Raw genomic sequence first — 27,966 nt, 5'->3', positions numbered from 1 at the left:
CAGTACCTCAGCACTTGGACCCATTGTATCAGAAACTAAATTGTCAGGCAACTGCATAGTCAAGAACCTCTTTTATATAATGATTAGATCAGGACATTGGAAGTAGTGTTCTTTGGAGGTTATACTTGGTGTTATGTATTGTTCATAGATGATTATTTATTCTTTTGAGTAAGTCAATTTCCTTTCAAATACAGTAATTACACTTTTTGAAACACCTTTAAAGGGATTTTCAGATGACTTTGCAAAAGCGCTGTGCAGTAATACCAGCTGTGATGATTCCCATGTTTAGTAATGAAGTAATTAGTAATTAATATGTTCATGCTCAAAAATAGTTTTTAAAAGCTTGTTGCTTAATTAGTAATCAACCTGCAATTTGCTAAGATGGCTTTGGGCTCTGTTTTACATATTTTATTTGTGTTTGCATTTGTCCCAATTAAGAGACCTTATGAATGTTGTATTATTTTGTTTGTGAAGGCATGAAGCAGTTTCTGCTACAATTGGGGTAAATCATGTTTTCTGTTCCAACAGCTGCTTTCTCTAAATCTAAAATTCATGTGTGGAAGCTTATTTCGCTGTCTTTGTATATAGATGAGTGTGTATGTACATCTAAATACATAAAATTTATTCCAGCTATTAACTTGATTTTTGTTATTCATTTAGGGGAGAAAATTATTTCAGAGTTTGGAGATAGCAGAAAGATTGAAATTTATAATTACGTTAGGTAAGTAGCACAAACCCAATTCTGTAAGTTTCCAAGCAGTTCTATAATTACAACTTTTCATACTAGTCAGTTTGTGATGCTCAGACCTAAGGCTCCTTACCTTGTCAGCTTTCATCTCCAGAATGAAATAGGCATTTGAAGCATGATTGCTTGTCTAGGGAAGATACAGAGATGGGTGTCAGGAAAAACAACTTTGCAGAAAAGCTGAGAGTATGTTGGAGTAAGGGCAAGCTATTAAAAACCCTGTGCTCAGGGAGGCTTGTCATTTCCATGGTTATTGGATTACTTTTTAAAATTTTCCTCATTTGGTGTGTTGCAGGAGATTGCTGAAATGAGTTAGGAATTACATGGTCCTAAAGAAAACTGTCCCTGCAATGGCAGTGCTGATGTACCAAATCCCAGGCAGGGAGGCACAGAACTTAAATAGGAAGATATATAATAATAAAAGCTGAGAAGCATATTGCTGGATCCAGGCTTTTGTTTGTGGCTGCACCTATGAACTGTAAAACACTACAGTAGACATGGAATTTTTGCTTAATGTAAATGAGTCTGGGAGTGGGACTACTTTGTGGTTTTTAAAACTTGATTTCCTGTGGGGTTTATGTGTAAACCACGGGGAGGGCATGAAATTGCCACTTGTATCTTTACCAGTAAGTTGTTACTCTCCAGAGCATACAGTGCTGTTGTCAGTCACTGTCAGCTGAAACTTTTCATTCAGCAGTTAGTGCTTGGGTGCTGCAATTCTGACTGTTTTGGCAAGTGATTTGTTAATTAAGCTTCCTGAAGTATTTTCAGTCCCCTTCAAGTTGAATGCAAGTTATTGTTAACCTTCACCCACTGCAAAACATTCGTATGCTTGCTTGTGAATTATTGTATCAATTATCAGTTCTAAATGCTGCTGGTATTATCTGCAAGTAGAAACAAACCAAAAAATACTTTGGGCTTCTATATGCAGGCATTTTGAAGTGTTTTTCAGGGATTTTTTTATTATTATTATTAATTATAAATAGACTATTTTATTTGGCAGAGACTAATACTCTGAAAGCCTGCAAAAAGATCTTTCACTGTTAAATCAGGTGTGCTACTTACCTTATTTAAGCTTCACTATTCTGTCTGCACAGGTGATTATAATTTTCATTTCTCATATTGAGTATACCCTTTCAGGTGATGTGGCAATGTCAATAAAACCCCAAAGTTAAATGATTTTTATTAGGATGGAGTTTTATCTGATAATTTAATTGGTATCATTTTTTGTCATGGTCTTCAACTTGTTGTTCTGTTGGTTTCTTTTCAAAGGCTGTGTAGATGATATTGTAACTGTATTGGCTGAAGAACATGGTTGCCTTGAGACTATTAAGGTTTGTGGATGCAGTTCTCTGTGCTGTCTTGTTCATTTTATTATTGTTAACTTTTATTATTATAATATGTTAACTTGTTTGGTCACTTGATGTATTGTAGTATGAAGCAAAATTTTGAGGTCTAAAGTACATACTTAAGATCCTTTCAAGTAGCCAGTACTGGTAATATTAATTCTTTCCTAAAATTACTGTCAGTCTCAATAAATGTTAATGCTCTCTGGATAGGTTGTAAGTTTTCTTTAAAACACTCCGGTTTAAGTATTATTCCTGTAGAATTTGAGTCTTCTATCTGGTCCACTTTACATGATAGCTTAGGTTTATAAAGCTCACTTCCTCCCCACTCCTAAAATTGTTCCCTGAATTTTAGTGTCTGTGAGTGTTGAGACATTGTGTAAGAGGATCCTGACTACTTGCAGAAGGGAGTTCCCAGGTACTTCATTGTTTCAAGCTGGGTGAAGAATACCTACACCAAAAAAGGCAAAATTGTGAGGATTTTTTTTTTTTGTCTCCTCAAGGCAGATGCAGGGTTGGGGCATGAGAAGTATTACTTCTCCAATCTTTTGATCTGACACAGCTAACCTCATATGTGTAGGTGTGAAATTCTATTACCCTCAAAGGAATAGCCTGAATATTGAAAGTTCCATAAGATCTAAGTGGCTTGCTGAATTATGAAAGTGATAAACAGACCTCTTCCATGTTTTTCTTATGTTCCAGGACCTTCCAGAAAATATCATAGCTCTACTGAAAAAATGCCTTACGTTCCAACCTTCTAAGAGGCAAGTATTAACTTCAGACACCTACTAAACTCTGTTGGAATGCTGTGAAACAAGGAGATCTGTTGCTGAACCTTTTTTGGAATACTGATGGTTTGTGCTACCTATAAGAACTTCTTGATTTTGTTACTTTACAGTGTTTGAAGGAAAAAAATTGGGAGGGGGAGGAAGGTAGAGCAGGCAGAAATCAAAAGTGCAAATCCTTGAGATTCAATCTGAGTATATTGGGGGGAAAACTTCAGGCATTTGTAATTCCAAGTCTTTTACTAATTCCATGTCTGGAAGTTGGTAGTGGTTACTGTGGCTATGCTGTATCCAGAATTAGTGCTGCTTTGTTCAAATCTCTTCTTTAAAAGTACTTTTTCATTATATCAGTCCACTGTAACTTTCCCTTGTGCTTTTGTTCCTTAATCAAGACTTAGCAATTTTCCATCTCTGCTTTAGAGTAATTAATGCACACATGTTGCTGTGTGTATTAAATGAAGGTGAGAGATGAACTTGTGCTGTAGACTGTGTTGTTATGCATCATGAGTTGAACAAAATTGTTGGACATTTTTGCTATTGAAATTTCTGAAGTTCAATGTAATTTACAGTAAGTTGCTAGTATTTGTTACTGGGCACACTTCCTGATGTTACATTTTTGGAAGCACTTTTCTCTTACTGCTCTTACTCTTTTCTTAACTCAAGGCCAACTCCAGAGGAATTGCTACATGACGCTTTGTTCAATGAGCTATCTTCAGTATATCCTCTCTTCCACAAACCTGCTGGTCTGTTCTCATCTTCTCCAAGGTGTGCTAATTTAATGCTTCCTGAAGACATAAGTCAATTATGTAAAGGTAAATGCAGATAGTGTGATAAATGTCATTGGAGGGGGGAAGAAAAGAAAATGTTTCTGCATTTTTTTTGAGTACTCTGTTGGAAAGAAACTATGAAATGGTACAGTGCTATATTCTTGTAGTAAATGGTTTAATGGGCAGGGGTTTCAGCAAATATATTTTGAGGGATGTGTCCAAGTCAAAGGAGGGTATGTTAATGTGTTCTGGGAGTTGGTCAGTTTGTTTGTTTGTTTTAGTGTTTGTGGTTTTGTTGTTGTGTTTTGTTTTGTTAGGTTGGTTTGGGTTATTTGTTGTGGTTTTTTTTCTTTAGCCTCAGGGAATAGTTATTGGCAGTATTTAACATCAGTTTGGGGTATCACAGAATGATAGGTTTTGGAAGGGATCTCTGGAGATCATCTGGTCCAGCACCCCCCACCAGCGCAGGTGTCATATTTTACCTTGGAATTTGGTCATGTGCATGTACAATGAAGAGGGTGTTTCTCATTAAATTATGTTGTGAATTGATAATTGGATTCTGCTGGATTATAGCAGGGGATGATATTTGTAAGTGTTGGAGAGCAAAGCCTTATGAAAGAGGTCACATTCTAGAAAAAAGGCAACATTTCTATGATTAAAACTGCAGTTTGCTGAAACCATAACTGCTCTTAAGTTTTCATTCACTTTTTCTGATGAACTCTCGATTTCTATGTCTTTAGAAAGTCTCATTGTGAGACTTTATATGTTGTTACTATGGGTGTGATGTGTGAAGGGAAGATAGATCTTACTTTTCCGCTTAGTGTGGTGCTGTCCGCCAAATAGTGTTTGGAGTTTTTTTAAGAAACACAGAAAATGAAATCCACACTTCAGTATATTTACCTGATTGGTTTATTTTCTGCCACCAAAGCAAGCTGCAGAAATATTTGCCTTTTCTGATTTCTACCCATCTGCTTTTCCCTTAAATCTCCCTAAAGGGCACTTGCAAAAGAAAGAAGGCTTTTGCTCTAACTTTACTTATAAGGTCAATGACCTTTCAAGCATAACAATTTGTTTTTAGCAATGTTTGTCATTTTTGCGTGATTTCTCCTAATAGATGAAGATATTGATTACCTAGCAGAAAGATCAATTGAAGAAGTTTATTATCTCTGGTGTTTGGCTGGAGGGGATTTGGAGAAAGAACTTGTCAACAAGGAAATAATTCGATCAAAGCCACCTATCTGCACACTTCCCAAGTAAGAAAGGAGCAGCACTTCAAGGGAAAGGAGGGTGGATGGGGAAGGCCATGTTCTGTAGCAGATTCTCACATTCTGAATTCCCTTTCACAGAGCGGCAGCGCTGAGTGGTCAACCCAATTACTCAGCGGATCATAGAATCATTTTAGTTGGAAAAGACCTTTAAGATCAAGTCCAATCATTAACCTAACATGACCAAGTCTGCTCCTAAATCATGTCCCTCAGCACCAAATCCACAGGTCTTTTAATACCTCCCAGGTTTCAACTGCTTCCCTGGGCAGCCTGTTCCAGAGCTTGACAACCCTTTTGATGAAGAAATTTCTTCTTACAGACCACCTCAGGCTCCTCTGGTGCACCTTGAGACTATTTCCTCTCAATCTGAATCAGATGAGCTACTTACTTTTTTTTTAAATGCTTAGTTTTGTGACTTAGAGTTTTGTAACAGCATTTTGGTTAGTTACTACGTTTATCTTGCTGCTGCACGCATGCGATTTTGTGTAGTATATTAACATTTCAATCCTACAATATGATCTTAATAAGTATATTTTTGTGTCCATATAGATAAATTTGCTGGTTCTGGGTTTTAAAAGCATGTGATATCAGTGCACAGCCAAAACCTTGGAGGGAAAAAAATGTCATACCTATTTGTCTTGAAGATGGAGTGTTAATCACAAAAATGTAATCTAGCTCCATCTTCTTAGTGATGCTGAGAATTTTAGCTATATTTCTGGAAATGTGTTTCATGTTGTCTGCTTTAAAAATATCACCAGACAGTTTGTGTATCCTCTTTCTTGGTTGCACTGTAAGCTTAAATGGACTGCAGACTTCAGCTTGGATTTTTGTCATGGTGAGAAATACTTTAGTTATGACAATGTTTTATTTTTTGCTGTTCACAATGAATGGCCATCCTGGGCTGTGCCAGGTCAAGGAGTAAAGGGGAATATTAATTCCTTACCTCATTACCTCTTCTTTTGTGTGCAAACCAAAGTTACAGAAAACCTGAAATGTGGCTTTTTACAGCAAAAAACTATTTGAATAATTTAAGGTTGAGTGTATGTTCCCCTGATAGTGAGTTTTGTGCTATGCAGAGTCAATACATTGTACTTCTAAAAGCTAGTATTCTGCTTTAAAGTGGAAACTGACTGATGTAAGAATTTGCTGGGTTTTTTCTAACTCTAGTCTTATGTTACAAAATAACTTGATTTTTTTTCTTCTTTCTCCCTTTTGAAGCTTTTTATTAGAAGACGGTGAGAGCTTTGGGCAAGGACGAGATAGAAGTTCCCTCCTAGATGACACAACTGTGACTTTGTCTCTTTGCCAGCTCCGAAATGTAAGAACAAGAGCATGATATTATTCTTACGTCTTCACTGCAGAAACATTTAAAGGGAATATGGAGCAGCAGCTCCTACTGCTTTTCCTACGTGTTAGTGTTATTAATTCCAAGACAACCTTCTGGGTGTCTGAGTCAGGTTATGATTTATGCTGTTAGATTGCTTTGTCTGCAGAAACTTACCAAAATTTGATGTGGTTTCTGTCCTTCCATTCCCTTCCTGTGTCCATTCCCTTCCTTCTTTGTGCTACCTGCTTTGTTCTGGTATAGCCCAAACAGTTATGTAACGCCTGATAGTCTCCACAGCTGCTGAACTAAACGAATTGGACAGGGAGTGTCTTCTTGCAGCCTTTAATTCCTGTCTGTAGGTGGCTGTCTTGGTTTGAGGCCACACAGATCATTTCTTGCCCTGAGAGAGGGACAAAAGAATGACACTCGCACAAATGGATTGCAAAAGTGACAGAAAGTTTAAATGGAAAAGCAGTAAGTGTTTTACAGAAGCTACAAAGCATATTGGCTAAGATACCCCAAAATGTAGAGTCCCTTCCAGCACACCCAAAGGCCCCCCAACACTTCCCTTCTCCCTACCTGAGGGTATACACAAAACCCCCAGGGCTCTTTGTTCTTCTTCCACTGCTAGGCTAGTCTCAGGCTGGCCAGGCCTGAGACTGCCCCCCTCCCCCTCTTTTCCTCCTGGCATTAGGCCTAGACAGGCCTAAGAGGCCTTGAGATACTCCCCCATTGTTACCAGATAGGGAGCATCTCCCCCAGGAGAAGAGGGGGAAGAAAGAGGAAGAGAATGACTTCGTAAATTAATTTAAAGGATGCAGGATATTATGGGTATGAAATATATTATTTCCTGTGTTCACTTACTGGGTTGGACACTTAGTACACTGGAGGTGTAACTTAGGTGGCAGGAACAGGAGGCACCCAGCCTGAACTGCCACAGTGGCTTGAAATAGTCACAAGAAAGATCAACTCAATTTGGTTACAGCTCTATAAAGGCATTATACTTGAAACTGGATACCAAGTTTCCAGTACTTAATTACTAATATTTGGAGTATATAGCAATTGAACAACTGGTTCAAAAGATCACTTCAAAACATTTTGCCAAAATGATTATTCATCATTTTGCCTGATGTAATGATCAGTAACAAGACTTACTGCATATATTAAGGGAATGTTTTAGTTGTCCTTGTCTCTACACATGTAAGAAGACTTGATCTCTCCCACCAGCATCTTTGAAGGCAATGCAACTAATACTGCATAAACATTTTCTCAGTAGAACTTCGTATTACTTCTTCACACAAATGCATGAAAAGAGATTGAAGAACTGGTTGTTTGCTTGGTTGATGGGGTTTGGGAGAAGGCTAAGAATAAGCAACAGCTATTTTAAAGGTCATACACACTGCAGCTGCTGCTGTTGTTTCTACAAAAGAGCAACTTTTAAGGCTATTTTCATAACCTTATTATTATGCCATTTTGCATATTGCTTCTTACTGTATAAAGACAGCAGGAAATAAGTATGTATTGAAGGTTTTCTTGGGCAAGATACAAGCCTGAACCTTGCAGGGCTAGTTGAAATAAATTTTTAAACTTATGCAGTTCTTCAAAGACCTTTTATAGAGCAGATCACAATGCTTAGAATCAAAAGAGCATCAGTACTGAATGAACTAAGAATGAACTGCTCTGTTAGTTCCAGGTGGAATGGGCTATGTGCCTTTAAGTTAGAGATTGAACTACAAAACAGAAGATGGCATTAAACATTAATCACGATACACCAAAGATATCTGAAAACTTCAGGCAGAAGTCCAGGCATGCTTGTCTGTCACCTTTACAGAGAGTGTCTGTGTTTCTGTGCAATTTTCAGATGCTGCTGCTAAAAGGAACTCAAATTTGCATAACTCTGATTAAAAACATAAAATTAAGTACTGCAATTGCTTTGCAGCTACTTGGATAGGAAGTCCCTGTGGAAACATGAGGAAAAGAAAAAAAGCTACGTAATACTGTTGATTTATTGATGCATGGCCCATAAAATCTATTTTTTATGTGGAAGTAGGTTTATGAATAAAATAAGTGTAACCTTCAGGCAGAAGAACTTCCATCAACCCAAAAAGCCTGTATTAGCAAAAATTTTAGTGTTTAAAGCTGTACGTCTGTTTGCTGATGGAGGACTGAGCTAATGCTTAGGTCTCAAGGCAAGATACTGAATTTGACATGAGTTGCTAGTGCATAGTTCCATATTCCACTATTTCCACTTGAATTCTAAGCAGCATTCCTGATAATGAATTATTTTTATTCTTCATTTCAGAGACTGAAAGATGTTGGTGGTGAAGCATTTTATCCATTGCTTGAAGATGAGTAAGTGTGTGTTTAAGTTTGTACAGGTGTGAGGGACTGAATTTTGAATTTTTAGTTGTGAGTGGCACACTGCACCACTGGACACAACTGTCTTCCAAAAGCAAACCTAACATGTCCTGCTTTGGCTCTTGAAGTCAACAAGAGCTGATAAGCACTTGGCACTGATGGATTTAGGGCCCACCTACCAAACTGAGGATCTTAGCCTGTTTCTCTGTTCCAGAAGTCAACTGTTTCTGCTGAATGTTCAAAATTACCCATTTATGCTTGTTTATGACACAGAAATGCATCACAGGATATTAATTTTTTTCACAGTAACTTGTATTTCCTGCTATTCAGTATTACTACCTGAGTTCTCTTTTTTTTCCAGCCAGTCAACATTACCTCATTCAAACAGTAGTAATGAGCTGTCTGCAGCTGCGAGTCTTCCTCTGATCATCCGGGAGAGGGACACAGAGTACCAGCTAAATCGCATTGTCCTGTTTGACAGGCTGTTGAAGGTATGGAGTCCTTCTGATGCTGGGTAATTGGCTTCGGTCTGCTAATTAGAGGATTTTTAAAGGACAAAGTAATTGAGAAAGGAAGCAGGTCCAAGAGACCACAGTAGGAAAGGGAGAAGGAAATGATACACAAGTATCAGAAGATTGAAAACAAAAATAACATAAGTTTGTTTTTTTCAGTTGTGATGAATGTTCAAGTAGATTTTAAAGTATGTACATGAAGGCAGAGCTGCTGCTAATACCTGGTATTTACTAAAGGACATACTTCTGCATCCTTTATTTCATAGGAGACTGTGCTACTGTATGTATAAATATGCCTGTAACATTTCTGCCTTTCCAAGCAGTAAGGTACTTGAAAACAATACCAGTCTTTAGCAGTGCCATGTTAGAAATACAGGGTTTATATTGAAGGGGGAAAAGTACCAGTCTCTGATTTACATGCATGCAGAGAGATTCTTGCTTAAGAAGAAGAGAGCTGATGTGCATCATTTCCTTTCTAAGTACTGCACTTATCAATTAGAAATGTTTAATTAAACAAAGCTGGATACATTGTATGGAAAGAAACATATAATGAAGGAAAAACTTTTAATAAAAGTTTGGATTAGTAAATTTCTGTATCCAATATAGAATCATAGTATCAACAAGGTTGGAAAAGACCTCAAAGATCATCAAGTACAACCTGTCGCCCAAGACCTCATGACTACTAGACCATGGCACCAAGTGCCACGTCCAATCCCCTCTTGAACACCTCCAAGGATGGTGACTCCACCACCTCCCTGGGCAGCACATTCCAATGGCGAATGACTCTCTCTGTGCAGAACTTTCTCCTCACCTTGAGCCTAAACTTCCCCTGGTGTAGCTTGAGACGGTGTCCTCTTGTTCTGATGCTGGTTGCCTGGGAGGAGAGACCAACCCCCTCCTGGCCACAACCACCCTTCAGGTAGTTGTAGACAGCACTAAGGTCTCCCCTGAGCCTCCTTTTCTCCAGGCTAAACAGCCCCAGCACATGAATACATCATAAGTAGGTATTCTAACATCAAACAGTAGTCTTCCATCCAGACCTTCCAGTTAGGAATTCAGTTGCTGAATGCTGTTCAGCCTGACAGTATTTTTCCTTTGGGGAAAAGAGCATCCCAGGATTGGGATTTGAATTGTTTCTCTTACATGGTAATGTTTTTTACTATTAATCTCTTCTCTTTGAAGGCCTACCCATATAAGAAAAACCAAATTTGGAAAGAAGCCAGGGTTGACATCCCTCCTCTTCTGAGAGGCATAACCTGGGCTGCCCTGTTGGGTGTTGAGGTAAGGGTATTTGCAGAAGTATCAGTACTGACTGGGGAGGAAATGGGATAAGAATTGGATTGACAGGGAAGCTGGAATGGGCTTGAAGATTTGGCAGATAGAATTACTGGTCTTGCAAACAAAAGGAGTTGTGAACTGTAAATAAACACAATGTTGAAACAGACTTGCTTCCTGTGTCTAATACAATTTGATTGAAGAGAGTCTAGCTTGATTGCTTTAATCTTGATTGTTGAAAAATACCACCCACACAGCCAGGTTTTGCTAGATTGTTTAGAAGCAAGTGGTAGTTAACAGGAATTTTGTTACAATTTTTAGGTGTTTTTTTTTTTTCTTTTTGCAAAGACAGTTGGAATCCTTCTGGTTGAGTCAGCAATAGTTGGGCGAATCAAAATGAAACATATGAGGTTTATATTTCCCATCTGCTAATCCATGTATTTCCTCCAAAGGCCAGAGAAAAATAAAATAAATGTAGCCTTTTTGAACAAAGGACTGGAAAGGAATGTCCCAGAAGTAAGGACTCTTGACAGAGATGGCTTCACTACCCAGCTTTTGAGACTACCCAGGTTTTGCAGCTACTCAGCTTGCAATCTGCAATAGTGTTGCAGAGAGTTCTTATAGATAACACTTCCCAAATTATTTAGGATACTTAGCTTAGGGTGTGATCTGCTGGATGCTTTATAATGTGATCAAAACGAAGCTATAAATGTTAAGAGAGACTGCTGGATGGTGCCGTGGAGGATGACAGTTCTTATGCTTCATCAGCTTCCCATCCCTGCCCCATATACATTGAGGCTTGTTAGCATGCCTGTCTTGAGTTTCGTGCAAGGACAGGCTATTTGTGAAAGTATAGATGTATATTTAAGAGGAGTGTATAGTGCCACTATCAATATCACTTACCAGGAAGCTATGATTCAGTGTCTTTACAGAAATTATATTGAAATCTACTTAGCAGTGGCTGAGATAAGCACAGAATTTAAATTGTGAGCTGTATCAAGTGCATAGCTTTCTGCATACACAAATGAAGATCACACTGAGGAGGTTACACAGGAAGAATTGCATGTCCTGAATTATAACAGAATGAAGGCAATTTTATTAAAATTCAGCTGTTTGACTTTTCTATAGTTGGGGAAATCTTTCCAGGAAAAAAAAAAATTGCTAACAAAAGCACTTAACAAAAGCAGTCAGCTTCTGTCTATCAATGTGTATGTTGTAACATGCATTTATGTCACTAAGGTCTTTCTCAATTTGAGTATTCTTTTTCCACATTTAGGGAGCCATTCAAGCAAAGTATGATGCCATTGATAAAGACACACCAATTCCTACAGACAGACAAGTAAGGCTTCTAGTGGTATCAAATATTGTCCCTTGGTGTAATGAAGAGAACTTTTCCACCAGTTGCAGCCACTTCTGTGTCACAGCAGATGCAGCTCATAATAGTAAAAGGGCTCCCCCTATCTTCTTACCTTTTCATGCCATAGCAGGGATCTTGTAAAACAGGTGGAAACAAGTAGTTTTACTCACGCTATTAACAACATGCGGAAAGTGAAATCCTCTTTTACTTCAGAATCACTGTTTCTGGAGCAGCAGCAGAGTCTAGTGAATATTATCACTGTCTTGTGAAAACTCTTGGTTTTATTAGATGTTTGTTGTGCCTGTTGGACCTTTTACCTGATAGTGCTGAGTATCCAGAAATCCTGTGAGGAGAGCTAGTCTTCATAGAAGTGGGTTCTTGAGCAGTTTGGTTCTCCAGGAAATCTTGCCAGACGTAAAAAGATACCATGAGCAATGACATAGGTGAAGAAATATCTTTGATCAAATTGGGTACAACATTCTGAGACCTCTAATTTGATTATCCTTTTGAGCAAAGTGATACCTGAAATGTGTCCCAAAGTTGGGTTGTTAAAAAAGCTCCTGTATCTGTTACCTACTTTCTGCCGTTTTCAAGACTTGGAAAGTTGGAACCCTTTTAAGAATGTGAATCTGGACAAAGAGAAAGGGAGGGGAAAATTGTCTCTATTTTTAATCTTTGACAGAGCTGTTAAGAGTCCCCTGTCCCTTTTCAGTTTTGTTTTTGAGAGTGGTGGAGGAAGTGGGTTGTGTTTATGATGGTGGTCTGACTTTGATTTGTTGGCTGACTTCCACCTCTAGTGTTGCAAGATTGATGTAGTACTACCCCACTTACCCTGATTTCTCTTTGTGACATGTACTTGGCTGTGATGCAGATTGAAGTTGATATTCCTCGTTGCCATCAGTATGATGAATTGCTGTCATCACCAGAAGGTCATGCAAAGTTTAGACGTGTATTGAAGGCCTGGGTTGTTTCCCATCCTGATTTGGTGTACTGGCAAGGTGAGTTTGACTAGCTGGCAAGGTAAGATAATTAACTGGAAAGCTATGGCTGACCTAAAACTACTTGTCCTGCTTCCCTGTCCCCGTTCCCCTGTGTACGCTCCTTTTGACTACTTTTTTTTCGTGTCGCTTTAGAAGAATAAATCTGACTTAATGCAAATTTAAATCCTATTAGTTTATATGTAATATTATGCAGAATTGTCTCACTCATGTATTTGCTCTAAGTTTCAATCTCTTTATTTAGAAAAAATAATAAAATGTGTTGTTTACTGTTAATTTCCAGTGTAGAATGGCAAAAGTTAGTGAGCGAGTCCTTGGGATGGTAAATTGCATTTCTTGGAAGCCTCGGCAGAATAATCAGTTCAACATTGCTGTTCAGCAGTTTGAAATCCTCTCTGATTTCATGTATTGATTTCACAGTTGTTCTCAGCATTACCTGTGAAGCCTGACATTGCAAAACTATAATCAGTGTCAAGTATGCAAATTTTCAAAATCAGTTAATGAATTTATCTTGTGTATTACAATAAACAAGCGCTTTATCCTGTTTCTTTTCATGGCTCCTCTCTCTTTAGGTCTTGACTCTCTCTGTGCACCATTTCTGTACTTGAATTTTAACAATGAGGGTGAGTACCTTTGTCTGTTAGGGGTGAAAGGGAAAGGGAAGCACAGTCTGTCATCTGTGTCTAGGTGTAGACAGATGTGCGCACACACACCTGGAAACTTTCTGTGGGGACATTGTAGCTCTTATTGCCCCAGGTCAAAAAAAATGGTTTGGTTTTGAAAAGTGTGTGTGCTGCGCTGCTCTTCAAGCAGGAGTTCAAACCCTGTGTTTATTGCCAAGTACAATAATTAAAATACAAGGAAAAGCACAAATAACCTTGATTATAGAAAAGCAAGCAATGCTTCTTTAGCGCTTGTCTTTTTCAGAGATGCTGTAGTTCAGCCTTGTTATTTTTTGTTAACCCAACTGTTAAGCTGCCAGATTAGCTTTATGCAGGAAAGCTGATGATGGTTTTAGGTCCTTAAAAGCTTTGGATATGTGACTTTTATCTTAGAATGTGATTCCTTCACAGTAAGTCTAGTCCAGTCTTTCCTTCTCTTGCACCTGGCTTTCTTTGTCTAAGGTCTATGTGAGGGAAGACTGGTATCCTAGGATCATGACTCCTATTATGCTTATTGTGCAATCTCACTTAAGTACTTTAATGGATTTTTCTTGCTCTTGGACATGCTCCTACACATTTTGATTGTAGAACCTGGTTTCTTTCATGCTGAAGCAAAATACAATATTAGTTAATTATGTAAAATTTTGTGGTGATTACTGAACTTAGTTGTATATTTTTGGTTCAGGTATTTAAAAGTTGCAATGCTAGAAAAGTTACAACACAGAATTTGTTTATAATATGATCCTGTGTTATATTTGCTGTGAATATGATGTTTGCTTAGTAAATTCCAAAATGATATTCATCTTTCATCAATTTATGACAATCTCTTATTTCTTTTTTTTTTGTATCTATAGTGTAGCACCATAACTAGGAATTGTATTACAATAGATAATCTCTCAGCAAATTCCCAGGAATTAATCAAGGGGATAAGCAGGTTTCATTTTTGTCCATTTTTTTGACAGTATTTTTAATTATCCTGCACACTCTTTTTTTTTTTTTTTTTTTTTTCCTGAATGCTATCATCTTTACTCTGAGTTGAAGTAAAGAGATAAGATGTGAGTCTGATGGGGTATAAATTGGGTATAAGTTTATAAGAATAGTGCACCAATGCAGTTGTCTGAAATTTTGTCTTCTGAAAATTGTATTCATTCAGAAACCTTCAGTTTTTGATACAAGCATCACCATGGCTTTCCAAACATCTTGTTACTTGGTCAGTGGGAAATAGGAAAATAAGCTAGGAGCAGATCAGGTCCAGCCAGGTTTGTATTATTTACTCAGTGACAGCAAGAGACTTATTTAGGAGCTTTTATAATACATTAATGAGCAATGTGCCCTTTTTAGGTGTATAGATTGATTTAAGTATGCTTCTTTTCTGCTTAATGAACTTCTTTTAGATGTGCTTATGTTTCTGCCTCTCTAGTTGCAACCATTTTCCTAATTCTTTCAGCTCTGGCATATGCCTGCATGTCTGCTTTTATCCCCAAGTATTTGTATAACTTCTTTCTGAAGGATAATTCTCATGTTATTCAAGGTAAGCCAGCCCTTTTATTTATTCTTCCTAGTTCTAAGAGAAGTAGAATTATAAATAGACTTATTCAAGTGGCTGTAAATTGGAACATAAGTAGGATCAAACTGTAGAAACACCCAACTATTTCTTTCAAACTCTTTCCTTTAGATGTGTAACAACTGTGCAAGATAAGTAGGAACAAAATGAGGGGGTAAAGATTCAAGCAGGAGGGGGGGGGGGGGGGGGAAACTAAATAAAGAAAACATTTGTGCACACACACAAATATTCTGTGTAATATCCAGCATTGGAGTTGGAGGAAGTTGTATTCCAGTGTTAGATTGTAAAGACCTGCACTTTAGGTGATGAAAATCATAACTGTTACAGGAACTATTTTGACAATGAGGGATGACTGAGAGCAACAGTACAAACTAGTGATTCCTCAGAGAATGGAAGTTACAATATTCAGAAAGTTAGAGATTTGAGAGGAATTCTTTACTGAAAAGAAGGTAATGTCATTCAGTACAGGACAGGAGTTTGAGAACTCTGAGGACTAGTGCCCCATAGTTAAGTCCTCAACAACTATATAGATAATTCAGAGAAATTAAAACAATACCTAGGAGGTAAATATCTGTTCTACTGGAAAATAAATGGTAAATTTCATGAAAATACAAAGAAGGAATTCTATAGCCCTAGAAAGCCATCTTGGCACAGTCTGTGTGGGAAAGATAATTTGTCTTGCAGACAGTTTTAAAAACTAAAAGAAGCTGTTTGAAAAGCTATCAGTAGTTTAAAAGAGCAGGTGGTAATGAATGTTTTCAAGTGCTGGCAGGTATGAGTGTTTATTGACTACTAGGTTTCAGCATGGCTTGCTGTTCTTGGATTTCTTCTGAAGAAATTATTTTGTGTCTAACTTGTGAAAATCCACAACTTGGAGATGGTGTCTGTCATTTTTTGTCTTCAAAAAAATGAAAAAAAAAAAAATTAAGAATTCATCAACAAAACTTAATTAGCTGTAAAAGCATTTACACATTGAAAAACAGAGAGACAGCTAGCATAGAGAGAGAACACAGTGGTCAGGAGAATTTACATATGAAAGACAATTGGTAAGAGGTGTTATGAACCAAAGATGTAAACCAATAATTTGGAAAAACTATTCAAGGGAGAGAACTTGTTTGAATCATTTTGTCTGTAAAGAAACAGTGCTTGCTGGGGAAAAAAGGGGCAATCAAGGTCTAAAGGTGACAAGAGTGTATTTTATCAGATCCTTCAGTGGAAGCGACTGCTTTAGACTTCAAGATTAATAGCTTGATAAAGACTTTTTTTCCAAGGAGGTATACTCTTCTGTAAAATAATACTTTGGCTCTCTGAAGTTCCTTAATGTTATTCCTAAGGGGCTTTACAGAAATAAGTAGCAGCTAAAGTTAGAAATCTAGGTCAGTAGGATTTTTGTGAGCCCGAAGTATTGCAGGTGTTCCTGAGTTCCCATGCATCTGTTACCATCAAGGATTCAGGGAGACTGTACCTTTTGGGTTTCTTACAGTATGCTAATTTATTTAGGGTCATATCCTGAAGACCAATGCATAATACATTTTTAAAGGAAAATTCTGTGTAATTTCCTTGCTTTGCTGGGTTGGAAGGAAATATTCAGAATGTCATTTAACTGCCTACTGCAGTTTTAGCTTCCTGGCTTCTTTATGCCTGCCATGTAGGGATGGATAGGAATCTTCTGAGCTGCAAACTTCAGTGTGCTTTGTTTCCAAACTTGTGCTGTGCAGTGAAGACAGCTGTTTTTTCTAATGAATTAGTTCTATTTTATCAGATCTGTTTCATTATGTCAAATAGGAAGCAAGAGCAATTAAAGGGGTTTGGGTATAGAATGCCCAGTTATTTAAACTAAAAATTGGTATTACAAAATTCCAACTAACATTGATTGGATGGATGTTGTGTTTTCAATTTACCATAAAAATGAACTAAAAAATCAGAGCTGTTATTTTTCTACAGCTTTGTGGTGGCTTGTGTTTTGAACAATGACCTTCAATTTACTTGTCATTTCAGAATATCTGACAGTGTTTTCCCAGATGATTGCATTCCATGATCCAGAGCTGAGTAACCACCTTAATGAAATTGGCTTTATTCCAGACGTAAGTATTATCAGTATTATCAGGTATTGATATTATCAGGTAGTGATAGGACTAGGGGGAATGGAATGAATGGGGAGATTCAGGCTGGACGTGAGGAGGAGGTTCTTCACCATGAGAGTGGTGAGGCCCTGAAATGGGTTGTCCAGGGAGGTGGTTGAGGCCCCATCCCTGGAGGTGTTTTTAGATCAGGCTGGCCAGAGCCTCATCCAACCTGGTCTTGTGTGGGGTGTCCCTGCCCATATCAGGGGGGTTGGAACTAGAAGATCTTTGTGGTCCCTTCCAACCCTGACTGATTCTATGATACTAAGGGTTCCTCTAAGAAAGTGAAAAATAAAAAGTGAGGGCAGCTGGGATGAGATGTCTTCCAAACTGTTTCAGTAGCAGTTTGACATATTTAATATTATTTGACAATATTAATGGACCTTTCTGAGTGTGCTAATAGAATGGTCAGGTTATGATTGTTATCTTGCATGCTTCAGACCCTCCTATTCTGTTGCCATGGCAAATACAATAAAAATACTGTCAGTCACTTATTATAACCTATGGATTAATCTTAAAGGATTCCTCTAATTTCATTTTGAGGCATGGATTAAATTATTTTTTTTAGGTGGCTATAAATTACTAAAAGCAAAATTTCTACAAACTAATTAAATACTATTGGCTAACACAAAAGACAGAAATTTAAAGCAATAAAAAGAAAATACATGCAAGTGATGGTTAATCTGTAGATGTATCAGACCTTGGAAAAGGCTTAGCAGTCGCTTGTTGGAGTTGATCAGAAACATTGGACAGGTGCATAACTTGCGTCTAAGTTTGATGCTTTCCATCCAAGAAGCCTCTAAGACAGAGGAAAGTGAAAGCTGAGAACACAGCTAAAATGTAGTAGAAATGGAGGGGTATGTTGGAAAAAGCAAAACAAGGCCTTCTTTTAGCTGTCATTGTAAGTAGTCAAGTCTTCCTCCTTTGCTTAGAGGGGCAAGTATAGTCCAGAAAGCCAAGATAATACTCTGTGAAAATGTTTGTCTGCTTACTATAGCATTAGCAAAGTTTATGGCTGATGTTTCTGAAAAGCAGATCTGAACAAGGTTATGTAGAGAGAACATTATTAATGGATATGGCCTTTATAATGATAGATCTGACATTTAGAAATTTGGCAATAACAAGTTGGTCATAAGAACAGATGATGACCTGGAGGTCAAAATAGAAGATGAAAACTGCAGTCAAGTGGTGTTGATATAGAAATACAAATTCCATAAATAAGAAATTTATCTGTGTTTTTTCCTAAGCAATATAAAGCTTATTTTATCAGAAAAGCCTAATCATCATTAGGAAATGCTTTAAGCCTAAGAATCAAGGCCAAGCCTCTGAAAACACACAATTCCAGAGTGAATTTATCTGTCTTTTTGACTGGCAGATATTCATTATCACTGCTTACAAATACTGTAATGGATAACCAAACCGTATGCTTTCATTTGTAGAGATGTTTTTATTGTAATGATGTTCTTCATGGATTACATAAATTTAAAAGCTACTGTTGCATTAAAATAGTCAGGAGAGAAAGCCAGTACATTGCATTATAAAGAGAGATCTTTGAGAAGGCCACATGTATAGCAGATGATCCATATCTGAAGAGAGTGAGTAGAAAGAAGGTGAAGGGAAAGTAGGGAGAATATTAATCTGTAGAAAGTCTAAATAATTGGAGAGGGATGAAAGGCCTGGTTAACAGCAACATTTAAGTTCCTGAGGGAGAAAATTTTCAGCATCACTATGTAAATGCAATTGATAGTCATCGACAGCCTTTAACAAACAACTGAAGCAATTCCTCTGTGTATTTTGTCCAGGGTGCTAGTTCCTACCTACAATGCAGAGATGTAACTTCCCTGACCATTTTACAGGTCCCCATTTCTGCTACTTGCCTCTGTAAGAGCTCTGTAGCAACGTATCTTAGGTGTTAGCTGATGCTTCAGCTGAAGTCTTTCAAGGTGCAAATCAGATGGAGTAGTATTAAATCGCTTGTTCTGTTATGTCGTAGTTTTTGTGTTCTGCTGGTCATCAGAGAACATATAGTCCAATGTAAGCCTTGGCTCCTAAGTGTGACAGTCTGGAGGTGATTACTTATACCTCTGTTTTGTAATTATTTAACGAGTCTAACTATGTAAAAATAACACACACACACACAAAAAAAACAACCACACATAAAACAACACCATTAAACAAAAAAACAAACCAACCCAGCACCTTGCATTGAGTATAAATGCCACTTCGGAAATTGATGCTAATATTTAAAGAGAGGTTGTGAACTTAACCTTTTAATTTGTCTTTTCTGTTGTTTGTTTGTTTGTTTGTTTTTTAAAATAAATAAAAGTGGCTCTGCCTTTTAGATTAGTAAGAAAGGTGATTTTTGTACCTGTAACAAGACAGCACAGGATCCATCAAGGTGAAGGATATGCACTGTGGTAATGAGATCTGCACCAGAGTTTCGTGCTTGAGTACTAATCCTATCAAAGTAAACCCTGATTAATCTTTCATTGCTGAAATGCAGGCTCTGCTGCAGGAAAGATGGTGTTTCCTGGGCCCTTTCTCATTTGCTCTGGGTCACGTAGCTCTTGGAATATTGAACACTGCTGAAGCTTGAATAGTTGTGAATATTGTTAGCTGATGTGCTGCCTGGATTAAGTATGTTGCATTTGCTATGTGATTTACATGTAAATGGAGGGTTATGTACAGTGGAAGTTGAGGTTCGTCTTTACTCACTCTCCCAAAGTTTCTAATCTCCCCCGCCCTTTATAATGCTTTATAACACGTTCTGTGTTTTATTGAATAATTCTGACATCAACCATTCTGAGCTGAAGAAAAACAAGGAAGTGTGCTGCATTACTGAAAGGTCAACTACAGCCATAAATAAATCTAAAGAGCTTTCAGCTGCAAATTATGGATGCTAGACCCAGTTGTGAGCTGGTCATTAACAGAGATGACAAAGTTTGGCTGCAGTTACTAAATATCATTGTGCTGGGGCTGCTGTCATAGGTAGATAGCTTAGCTTGGTTTTGGCAGTATGCAGGAGGTGTTGGTAGTAAGGCTTCAACTAATTGAAAAGTCCTATGACTGAGGTACTTTCTGTCTGTTTCTTGTGTGAAATGATTACTGTAGTGGAGAACCTAAGTGGGAGGTTTCTTCTGGTATTTTTATCTGGTGTACTTTGTAGTTGTGAAATTTTGTTTGTGTAGATGTATGAGGTGGATGGAATTAAATACTAAAAATGGGACTCAGTCCACATTCTCCTTGCATTTCCAGTCATCCACACAGTTTTGCACTTTTCTGTAGCATTCAAATGTATGGTTAGTTCTCTAGGCACCATAGAGGCCTGAAGCTAGGTATGTGTGTATGTATTTCACAGACAGAACATGAAGGTGCAAGAACAGGGTTTTCTAGAATAGACTATTTCAGTTAGAAGGTACCTAAAATGATCATCTGGTCTAACTGCCTGACAAACTCAGGGCTAACCAAATTAATGCATATTGTTAAAGACATTGCCCAAATGTCTCTTGAACACTGACAGGCTTGGGGCATTGACTGCTTCTCTAGGAAACCTGCTCTAGTGACAGGCTTTTACCCTCTCAGTAAATAAATCTTTCCCGATATCCAATCTGAACCTCCCCTGGTGCAGGTTTGAACCATTCACACACTTCCAATCACTGCACCCCAGGGTGAGGAGATCAGCACCTGCCACTCATCTTCCTCTCCTCAGGAATCTGTAGAGAGCTTGATAATGAAACAAAAAAAGGAGCAGTTGAGAGGCAGCCTTGTTAGGGCCTTGCCACCTCATGCAGACCACAATCTTTGGTACAGCTCAAGCACATACGTTGAAAGAGTTACTGGAATGCTCAGAGTAAGGTTGTAATTATAAATATTCTTTTGTGGTTTTTGTCTTTTTTCTAAAAAAAATTTTACAAGGTTTTGTTTTCTTTTGCTTTGAGATAATGTTTTGGGCCTGGTCACGCTACAGGTAAGGTCAGAGAGATACAGTCACAAATATGCACTACAAAGCCTCTCCTTTCAGTCCAGAATCACTCAGGAATTGTGAACCTAGCAATATGTTTTTTTAAAAAAGTAACTGAAAAGTACAAAATCTCTTTTATAGTACTTCTTTAAAAGAAAGAAAGCAGGGCCTTGAATCTGTGTCTTGGGAGGAGGGAGTCTGTAGGTGGAAGGGGACAGAAGGGGGCATCTCGCCCCTTCCTAGGGAGTGATTTGTATATTGATTGTCAAATAATGAAACAGTCCAGACAATAATAACAAGCAATAACACAATCCTCATGAAAAAGGCTTTCATCAAGACTGGAGCAAATCTCTCTAAGGGCTTTGACTATCTAATGGGAGATGGACTCTGCTCAAAATATGACTGACTAACTATGGGCTAGTACAGATCTTCACCTTGTTGAAGAGCAGTCAACTGCATTTCCAAGCTCAGATACTGACAAATTTGTTCCCAAAGAGCACTACTGGGAAGGAAGCTTTAGCTAGGGATAATGAAAAGATGGAGAATGAAACTAAGTATAAGGACATGCAATTTCAGTTGTAACAAAAAAAAAAAACCAAACCACTTCTGTTTTTTAATCAGACTGTTTGAATGACAGCTGGTGTTCCTGAATTCTTCATGTGTTCCTTATGTTTAAGAAATGTCCACACCCTTAATTAAAAGCACAAAAGAGCTTGTATTTTACAAGCAAAGCAAAATTAAAATTATGACATTGCTGATTGTAAGCTCACTCTAAAAAGTATTGCTTTCACAGGCTCTTACTGTCATTGTGACCTATTCCCAGGCTCTTCCAGCTGTTCAAACACTACTTTGCTTAAACACGAGGTGTGCTTCCCAGCTACGGAGAGTTAAGTAGCAATAAGAAGCACAAATCCATCGTTTCAGGATTCAGTAGTGAAGGGTTGATAACCGCTTTCAATAGCAGCTTGCCTGCACATCAGCGTGGCCGGGTGCTGTTCCCGCCGGTGGTTACTAGAGGGCACTATTTACTAACAATACCCTAACAGTGCAGTCGTTTCGCTAGAACAATAGGGTGGCGTGTTTATTTGGGGATCTCAAGTCAATGTAGTTCTTCTCGTCTTTGTAGTTTTGTCAATCGGACTTGCATGGTCGAAGTGTTGTGGCTTTTTCTGCACTTGCTTATTAGTGGTAATCATAATCTCTTCAGTTGTGCAAAAACTTCTTGCCTTAGAAAATTCTATTTGTGAAAATCAGAGGGATAAATCCGTTCAATAAAAACTTGCCTAACACCTTCTACGTAAATAGTTTGACCTACTTTTTACATCACTGTTGATAGGTTTGGTGAGGATGCTTTAGGGGAAAGCAGTACTTTGCCTTGTTACCTTTTAATCATCTGTTGAATGCTTCACATTTTGTGTATGTTCTGTATGCATCTACATAGAGATATACAAGATAGAGATGCTTGTGAATTTAGGAGTAAGTGTGGGTCTGCTTTAATCCAATACATAAAAGGAGAAAGCAATTGCTTTGAAATACCAAGGAAGTAATGTAGTTCAAAATGATGTCTGCATAATACGTACCTCAAGGCAAAGAGAAACCTGAGGCTTTTAAAGATTGTTTTCCTGCTGCATGGAAAACAAGATACTGCATACAATCGAGCAGGTAAACAGGTACTGGCTGATCACAACCAGACAAGGGGATATTTCAGGAAACAGAGTATGTTGTTGTTCAGAGAGCCATATATTGAAGGCATGACAAAGATATGCTCAAGCAAATATTATGAATGGATTGTAAGATGAAAATGATGATAGAAATGGATTTATTTAGGTATTTGAACTCATAACATCAGTTGGTGGGTTGAAGACCTAGCTTTATAAAACTCTCTTTAATATTGAAATTGGTGAATGCTGTGGTTATTGCAGCTGGTTTAATTTTGTGGACAGTATGGTTCAGACACTATCAGATGACCAGATGAAAACTTACAAATAAAATTTCAAGAGAGCTGCTTTAAAGAGCTTTTCACTTTTTCATTAGTCTGTGGTATAACTCAGCTAGGAGTTTATGGAACAAGTAGTAATTTATTAACATAGTATCAATTATGCTTTCTGCTTCTCATTTGCTTAGTTCCAGTGAAAGCTTAATAGGACTAATTTGCACTCTTTATGCATTAAATGGTAATATATTAAACTTTATGTCTAACTGTAAATCTTCAGAAGTGGAAAACGGAGCCTGTGACCTATCCAACTGAGTGAAACTTAACAATGTTGCCTTGCCAATTTGTGGGGACTTTCTGTGCAGTTCCATGGTTATAGAAAGTCAATGTTGCCTTCAATATGCTAAATACTGAAAATTAGGAAACTCTTAAGGTGTCATAAATGCTTAGGTCTCCTAATTCATACTGCATTTTCTCTTCATGATGTCATGAGTATGGGAGTTTACAGAAATTAAGGGTTTTCTGTAGCCAATGCAACAGCACAAGTTCGAAGTCTTACAGTAGAAGTGCTGAAGCAGCCACAAATTCTTCAGATGATACTTGCTTTTACAGGTCACAATAGAGTACATAAATGCTTAAGGTATCGGTAACTGACACTGTGTGCTTTTGAGAATGAAACTGTTCTTACTGCCTTTCATTGACAAACATATTTCATAACCACCAACATAGGAGAGAAGGCGAGATATGATTATTTTTTCTGTTGAAGGTTGTGATTAGCACTTCACCTTTTTTTTTCCCCCACAGACAATAAGATATATTGAATCAAGTTATTTGATGCTTGTTTAGGCATCCTTTGCTAATTTTCAGTTAGGGTTATGTACAGGTAACGTGAGAACAGTGGCAGATTGATAGATCAGGTTTATGAGTTCTTTAAGACATTGGGAGTTGTTTCTTGCAAACGTAAGCCTAGCGAGGGAGGTAGTTTTTGTTACTGTTTTTCATACAGTATCATAAACTAGGAGCTTGAAAGAGATGAAAATGGGGACCTGGGGGAAGAAAAAGCTTTTCTGAGGAGCTAAAAGTTGTGTGATAGTTGTTCTACAGCTGCAGTTATTTCCCATTTCAAATACAGTATCACAGTATAACTAAGGTTGGAAGAGACCCCAAGGATCATCGAGTCCAACCTGTCACCACAGACCTCACGACTAGACCATGGCACCAAGTGCCATGTCCAATCTCCTCTTGAACACCTCCAGGGACGGTGACTCCACCACCTCCCTGGGCAGCACATTCCAATGACGAACGACTCGCTTGGTGAAGAACTTTCTCCTCACCTTGAGTCTAAACCTCCCCTGGTGCAGCTTGAGACTGTGTCCCCTAAATGCCAAGCTAGGCCATTTTTAATGTAGCAGACAATTGTCACAAACTTTAGCTCTTAAACTTTTTCTTTCTTTTGTTTTTCTTTCCACCATCCTTATGTTTTGCAGCTTTATGCCATTCCTTGGTTTCTTACAATGTTTACACGTGAGTATGCATTCTTCTACTCTGATTAAATGTTCTTATATTTCTTAAGCATAATTTTTCTCGCTTTTTCAGCAATAGCCTTCCTAATTGCTATGATGTGTCTGTCATTTGGTAGATGGGTTGTAATTTGCAGGCATGTGTGTTGTGGTTTGCATCTCAACACTGCTTGTTACATACCTTCTAGCCTAATTTAACCATAATTAGTTCTTTTTTAAAAGTATTGCATTTAAACTGGTTTATTTTATGCATGAATGATTTCAGGAGTGTGCATATTAAGCTGTTACCTGCTGGAAAAAAAGGTATAATAATCATTTAAAATAGTTCAAACAAAAAAAAAAACAAACCACCTTCCCCAGCCCTCACCCAAATAATGTAAGAAAGAGTAATTTTTTTTCTCAAATGCAAATATTCAACAGAGAAAGTTTTGCTTTTTTCTTCCCGGTACACTTTGACACCTTATTATTCTACTAGAGTTACTTTGCTATGATTTTTATCTCTGTGTGTTAAGAGCAAAGAGGGCTTTGTAATTTGGTGAGCTTTTAATGAAAGAGGATAAAGTTAGTACAAAGCAAATCTGGAAAGAAATTCCAAATCCTTCCTCGGAGATCTCTGACTTTTTTCAGTTCATGTCGACACTGACAGACTTGGAGTTACATTTTCTTAGCTAAAAAGGTTGAAAAAAGCTGATGGATTATTTTTCTGATTAAATATTGAAGTATTTCATGTGATACTGTTTTTAAAGAATGTGACTGTAAAGCACTGTTTCTTGCAGTTGTGCCTTCTTCTATAACTTTCATGAGAATCACCAGCTTTGCCAAGGAAATCTCCTCCTTGGTTTTCCAATGAATTGTAATGAAGTGTTGGTATTATGTAGTTGAAGGATACCTTGTTTTGGGAGAGTCACCTCAGCTTTGTACAAAAAATGTTGCTATTTTTAACAGGCCCCCTATTCTTTCCTTTATTCTGCCAGTTTTTGCAATATTCTACTCTCTTTTTTTGAGCTTACTGAGAAACTCATTCATGTCTTCATATTATTGGAAAAACTGATACGCATGTCCTAATGCATAACTGCCCTGTACCAAAAGAAAAACAAGCTGCTTTATTTTGTGTGTTTACAATCTGAAAACCTGAACATGTAAAAATATTTACCAATGAAAGAAGACACTGGTTTCCAGAATAATCAATGCACATGGAGACAAACCTGCTTCTGAACACGTGAACACTTGAAATTGCTTAAAGATTGTGTGTGTGATTATACATGTGTGTATATGTATAGATATATGCATGTATGCTTATAGCTTCTTGGATTTTTTTATTGTTCTTGTTCACCATGCAGATGTCTTTCCTTTGCACAAAATTTTTCACTTGTGGGATACTTTACTGCTTGGAAATTCCTCCTTCCCGTTCTGCATTGGAGTTGCAATACTTCAACAGCTGAGGGATCGGCTTCTTGCTAATGGATTCAATGAATGCATTCTCCTTTTTTCAGACTTGCCAGGTACAAGAAAAAACATATTTCTGCACCTTTTCTCTCTTTTCCAGTGCATTGCTGAAGAAAGTATATGCTTGCATGGATGTATATGTACCATACATCTTACATATGCTCTGAAATCATGGTAGATTCGGGCAAACTCAGTGTTGGAGTGTGCAGATCTTAACTACAGCTTGATGAAGTTAGTAGAAGTCTTTCTACTATCATCAGCAATAATTGGGCCAGCTTGTTGTTATTTCCAGGTGAATATTGCATTACTTTCTTATGAAACTTAGAATTTCTGATTTTAAACAATTCGCTACTGTGCATAGACATTCAACATAGAGAAACAATCCAGTTGGTAGCGATTTCTTAGTAAGTAAAATCTAATGCTGTTCTGAATTATGTTGCTACTAGCCTATTTTCCTTCCAAAAAATAATTAAACTTCTGCTGTGGAAGCAATTAATGTAAAAAGAATTGGGGAAAGCTGTATAGAAGCCATTGGAGTTGCCAGGTGTTAAATCAGTTTTCATTTGAAGTGTGAAGCATTCAAAAGAACTCTTAAAATAGGATCAGAGGCCATGTGGTCATTGTGCAGAAGTTCTGTCTTTTTTGTTCAGTGGGAGGTTGTTAACCTATCCATGCAAGCATGTGTTGCATCTTTAAAAAGAAACAACTTTATGTGCAGTTAAACATGAATTTTGGGTCTTACTTCTGAGCAAGTTTCTAGTGAGACAGTAGAATGCATTTTAACTGAGTAAGCCCTGCAAAGAGTAAGATGTATTTTCATTTATGGTGGACTAATATTTACATAACACATGAATTGGAAGGCTGCTGCACCCAGAACATACTTACATCCTTGTGTAAATTCTCTCTCTCCAACCCAGGATCTTACTATCATAACATAGGTCTTGCTTAAGAGGTGACACTGTTTTAAATGTGGGGCCTTTCTCAAGGTAACTTGTGTGTAATTCCTGGGCTAATGATACATTTATTAGTTTCTGTTTGAACACCATGTGTGCAATTCTGTAATTCATAATTCATTTTAACAGAGGTTATTCTTTTTCAGAAGAAATGAGCGAGAATCAAGTTTGGGAGAACATTTAAGCTTAAAAGTTCTTTTTAAGTGTGGCAGTCTCCACAACTACAGTTTAGAGGTTAACTACTCTCCTAGTAGTCTAGAATATTGCAGCAAGTAGGCTGAGGCTAAGTTCCCCTAGCTGCGTAAACCAGTCTCTTCGAAGTCCATTGAGTTGTTACTCAGTGATTTCCCAAAATGTTTTCTGTCTCTTGCTGTATCCCCTTGGATATATATGAATTTAAAAACTTTGGGTTTTTGCTACCTTTCAATTTAGTCTATTATGCACTTGCTACTGTATTTTTTAATTTGAGAAATTTACTTGGGTCATTCCCATGGTGTGGATTTGTTTTTTTTTTTATTTTCAGTCTAGACATTTAGTCATTTCAAATGCCCTAATTAAATTTAACTGGATATCTTTAACTGCTTTGAAAGGTAGGAGCTAAACTGAAAGACTCTCTCTCCCCCCTCTTTCCTCCTCCTCTATTAACTGTATGTTGTAGTTAAATTTAGATACATTAATATTTAACTTATTTTTTGCCTAAGGTAATTTTTCCCTATTTTCTTTTCTTGAGTGGTTGTCTCCAAATTTCAATTTATCTTGAACCAGCTGACTTACTGACAGTTGAAGTACTTTGTACTGAGGTCATGTGCAAGAATTCATTAGTTCTCAGAATAGATACCTGCTTATATAATGAAACCAAATCACTGAAGTCCATAGTGTTATAATGTACATGTTTTCTGCTAATTATAGTTTATGACAACCTTGCTTGTAACTCTGTTAGGAAACAAGTTGTTAAAATGTTTCTGAATTTATTTATTTATTAACATTGGTGATGTGTACAATATTTGCTATGTCAATAATATTGTAAGATTAATCCAAAGCATATCATAAACTGACAACAAAGGGAGAA

At 37.4% G+C, this 27,966-nt stretch overlaps 1 protein-coding gene across 1 annotated transcript in view; it reads left to right on the top strand.

The window, feature by feature from the left end:
- The window catches only part of TBCK (TBC1 domain containing kinase), a 94,441-nt gene that overhangs the window by 24,302 nt on the left and 42,173 nt on the right, over positions 1-27,966 (top strand). Inside the window, exons 6-21 of the mRNA XM_009902238.2 lie at positions 661-721; positions 2,018-2,079; positions 2,794-2,855; positions 3,540-3,688; positions 4,758-4,896; positions 6,127-6,226; positions 8,538-8,587; positions 8,955-9,084; positions 10,288-10,386; positions 11,657-11,719; positions 12,609-12,735; positions 13,308-13,358; positions 14,845-14,928; positions 16,960-17,045; positions 24,466-24,502; positions 25,839-26,000. Coding sequence (XP_009900540.2) covers positions 661-721; positions 2,018-2,079; positions 2,794-2,855; positions 3,540-3,688; positions 4,758-4,896; positions 6,127-6,226; positions 8,538-8,587; positions 8,955-9,084; positions 10,288-10,386; positions 11,657-11,719; positions 12,609-12,735; positions 13,308-13,358; positions 14,845-14,928; positions 16,960-17,045; positions 24,466-24,502; positions 25,839-26,000 — 1,462 coding nt within the window. The remainder of the gene's footprint in view (positions 1-660; positions 722-2,017; positions 2,080-2,793; positions 2,856-3,539; positions 3,689-4,757; positions 4,897-6,126; positions 6,227-8,537; positions 8,588-8,954; positions 9,085-10,287; positions 10,387-11,656; positions 11,720-12,608; positions 12,736-13,307; positions 13,359-14,844; positions 14,929-16,959; positions 17,046-24,465; positions 24,503-25,838; positions 26,001-27,966) is intronic.

The sequence above is a fragment of the Dryobates pubescens genome, chromosome 1 (genome assembly GCF_014839835.1).
Source record: "Dryobates pubescens isolate bDryPub1 chromosome 1, bDryPub1.pri, whole genome shotgun sequence".
In the NCBI taxonomy this organism is placed as follows: domain Eukaryota; kingdom Metazoa; phylum Chordata; class Aves; order Piciformes; family Picidae; genus Dryobates; species Dryobates pubescens.
The sequence above is the reverse complement of the archived record's forward strand: the minus strand, read 5'-3'. Positions and strand labels throughout refer to the sequence as shown.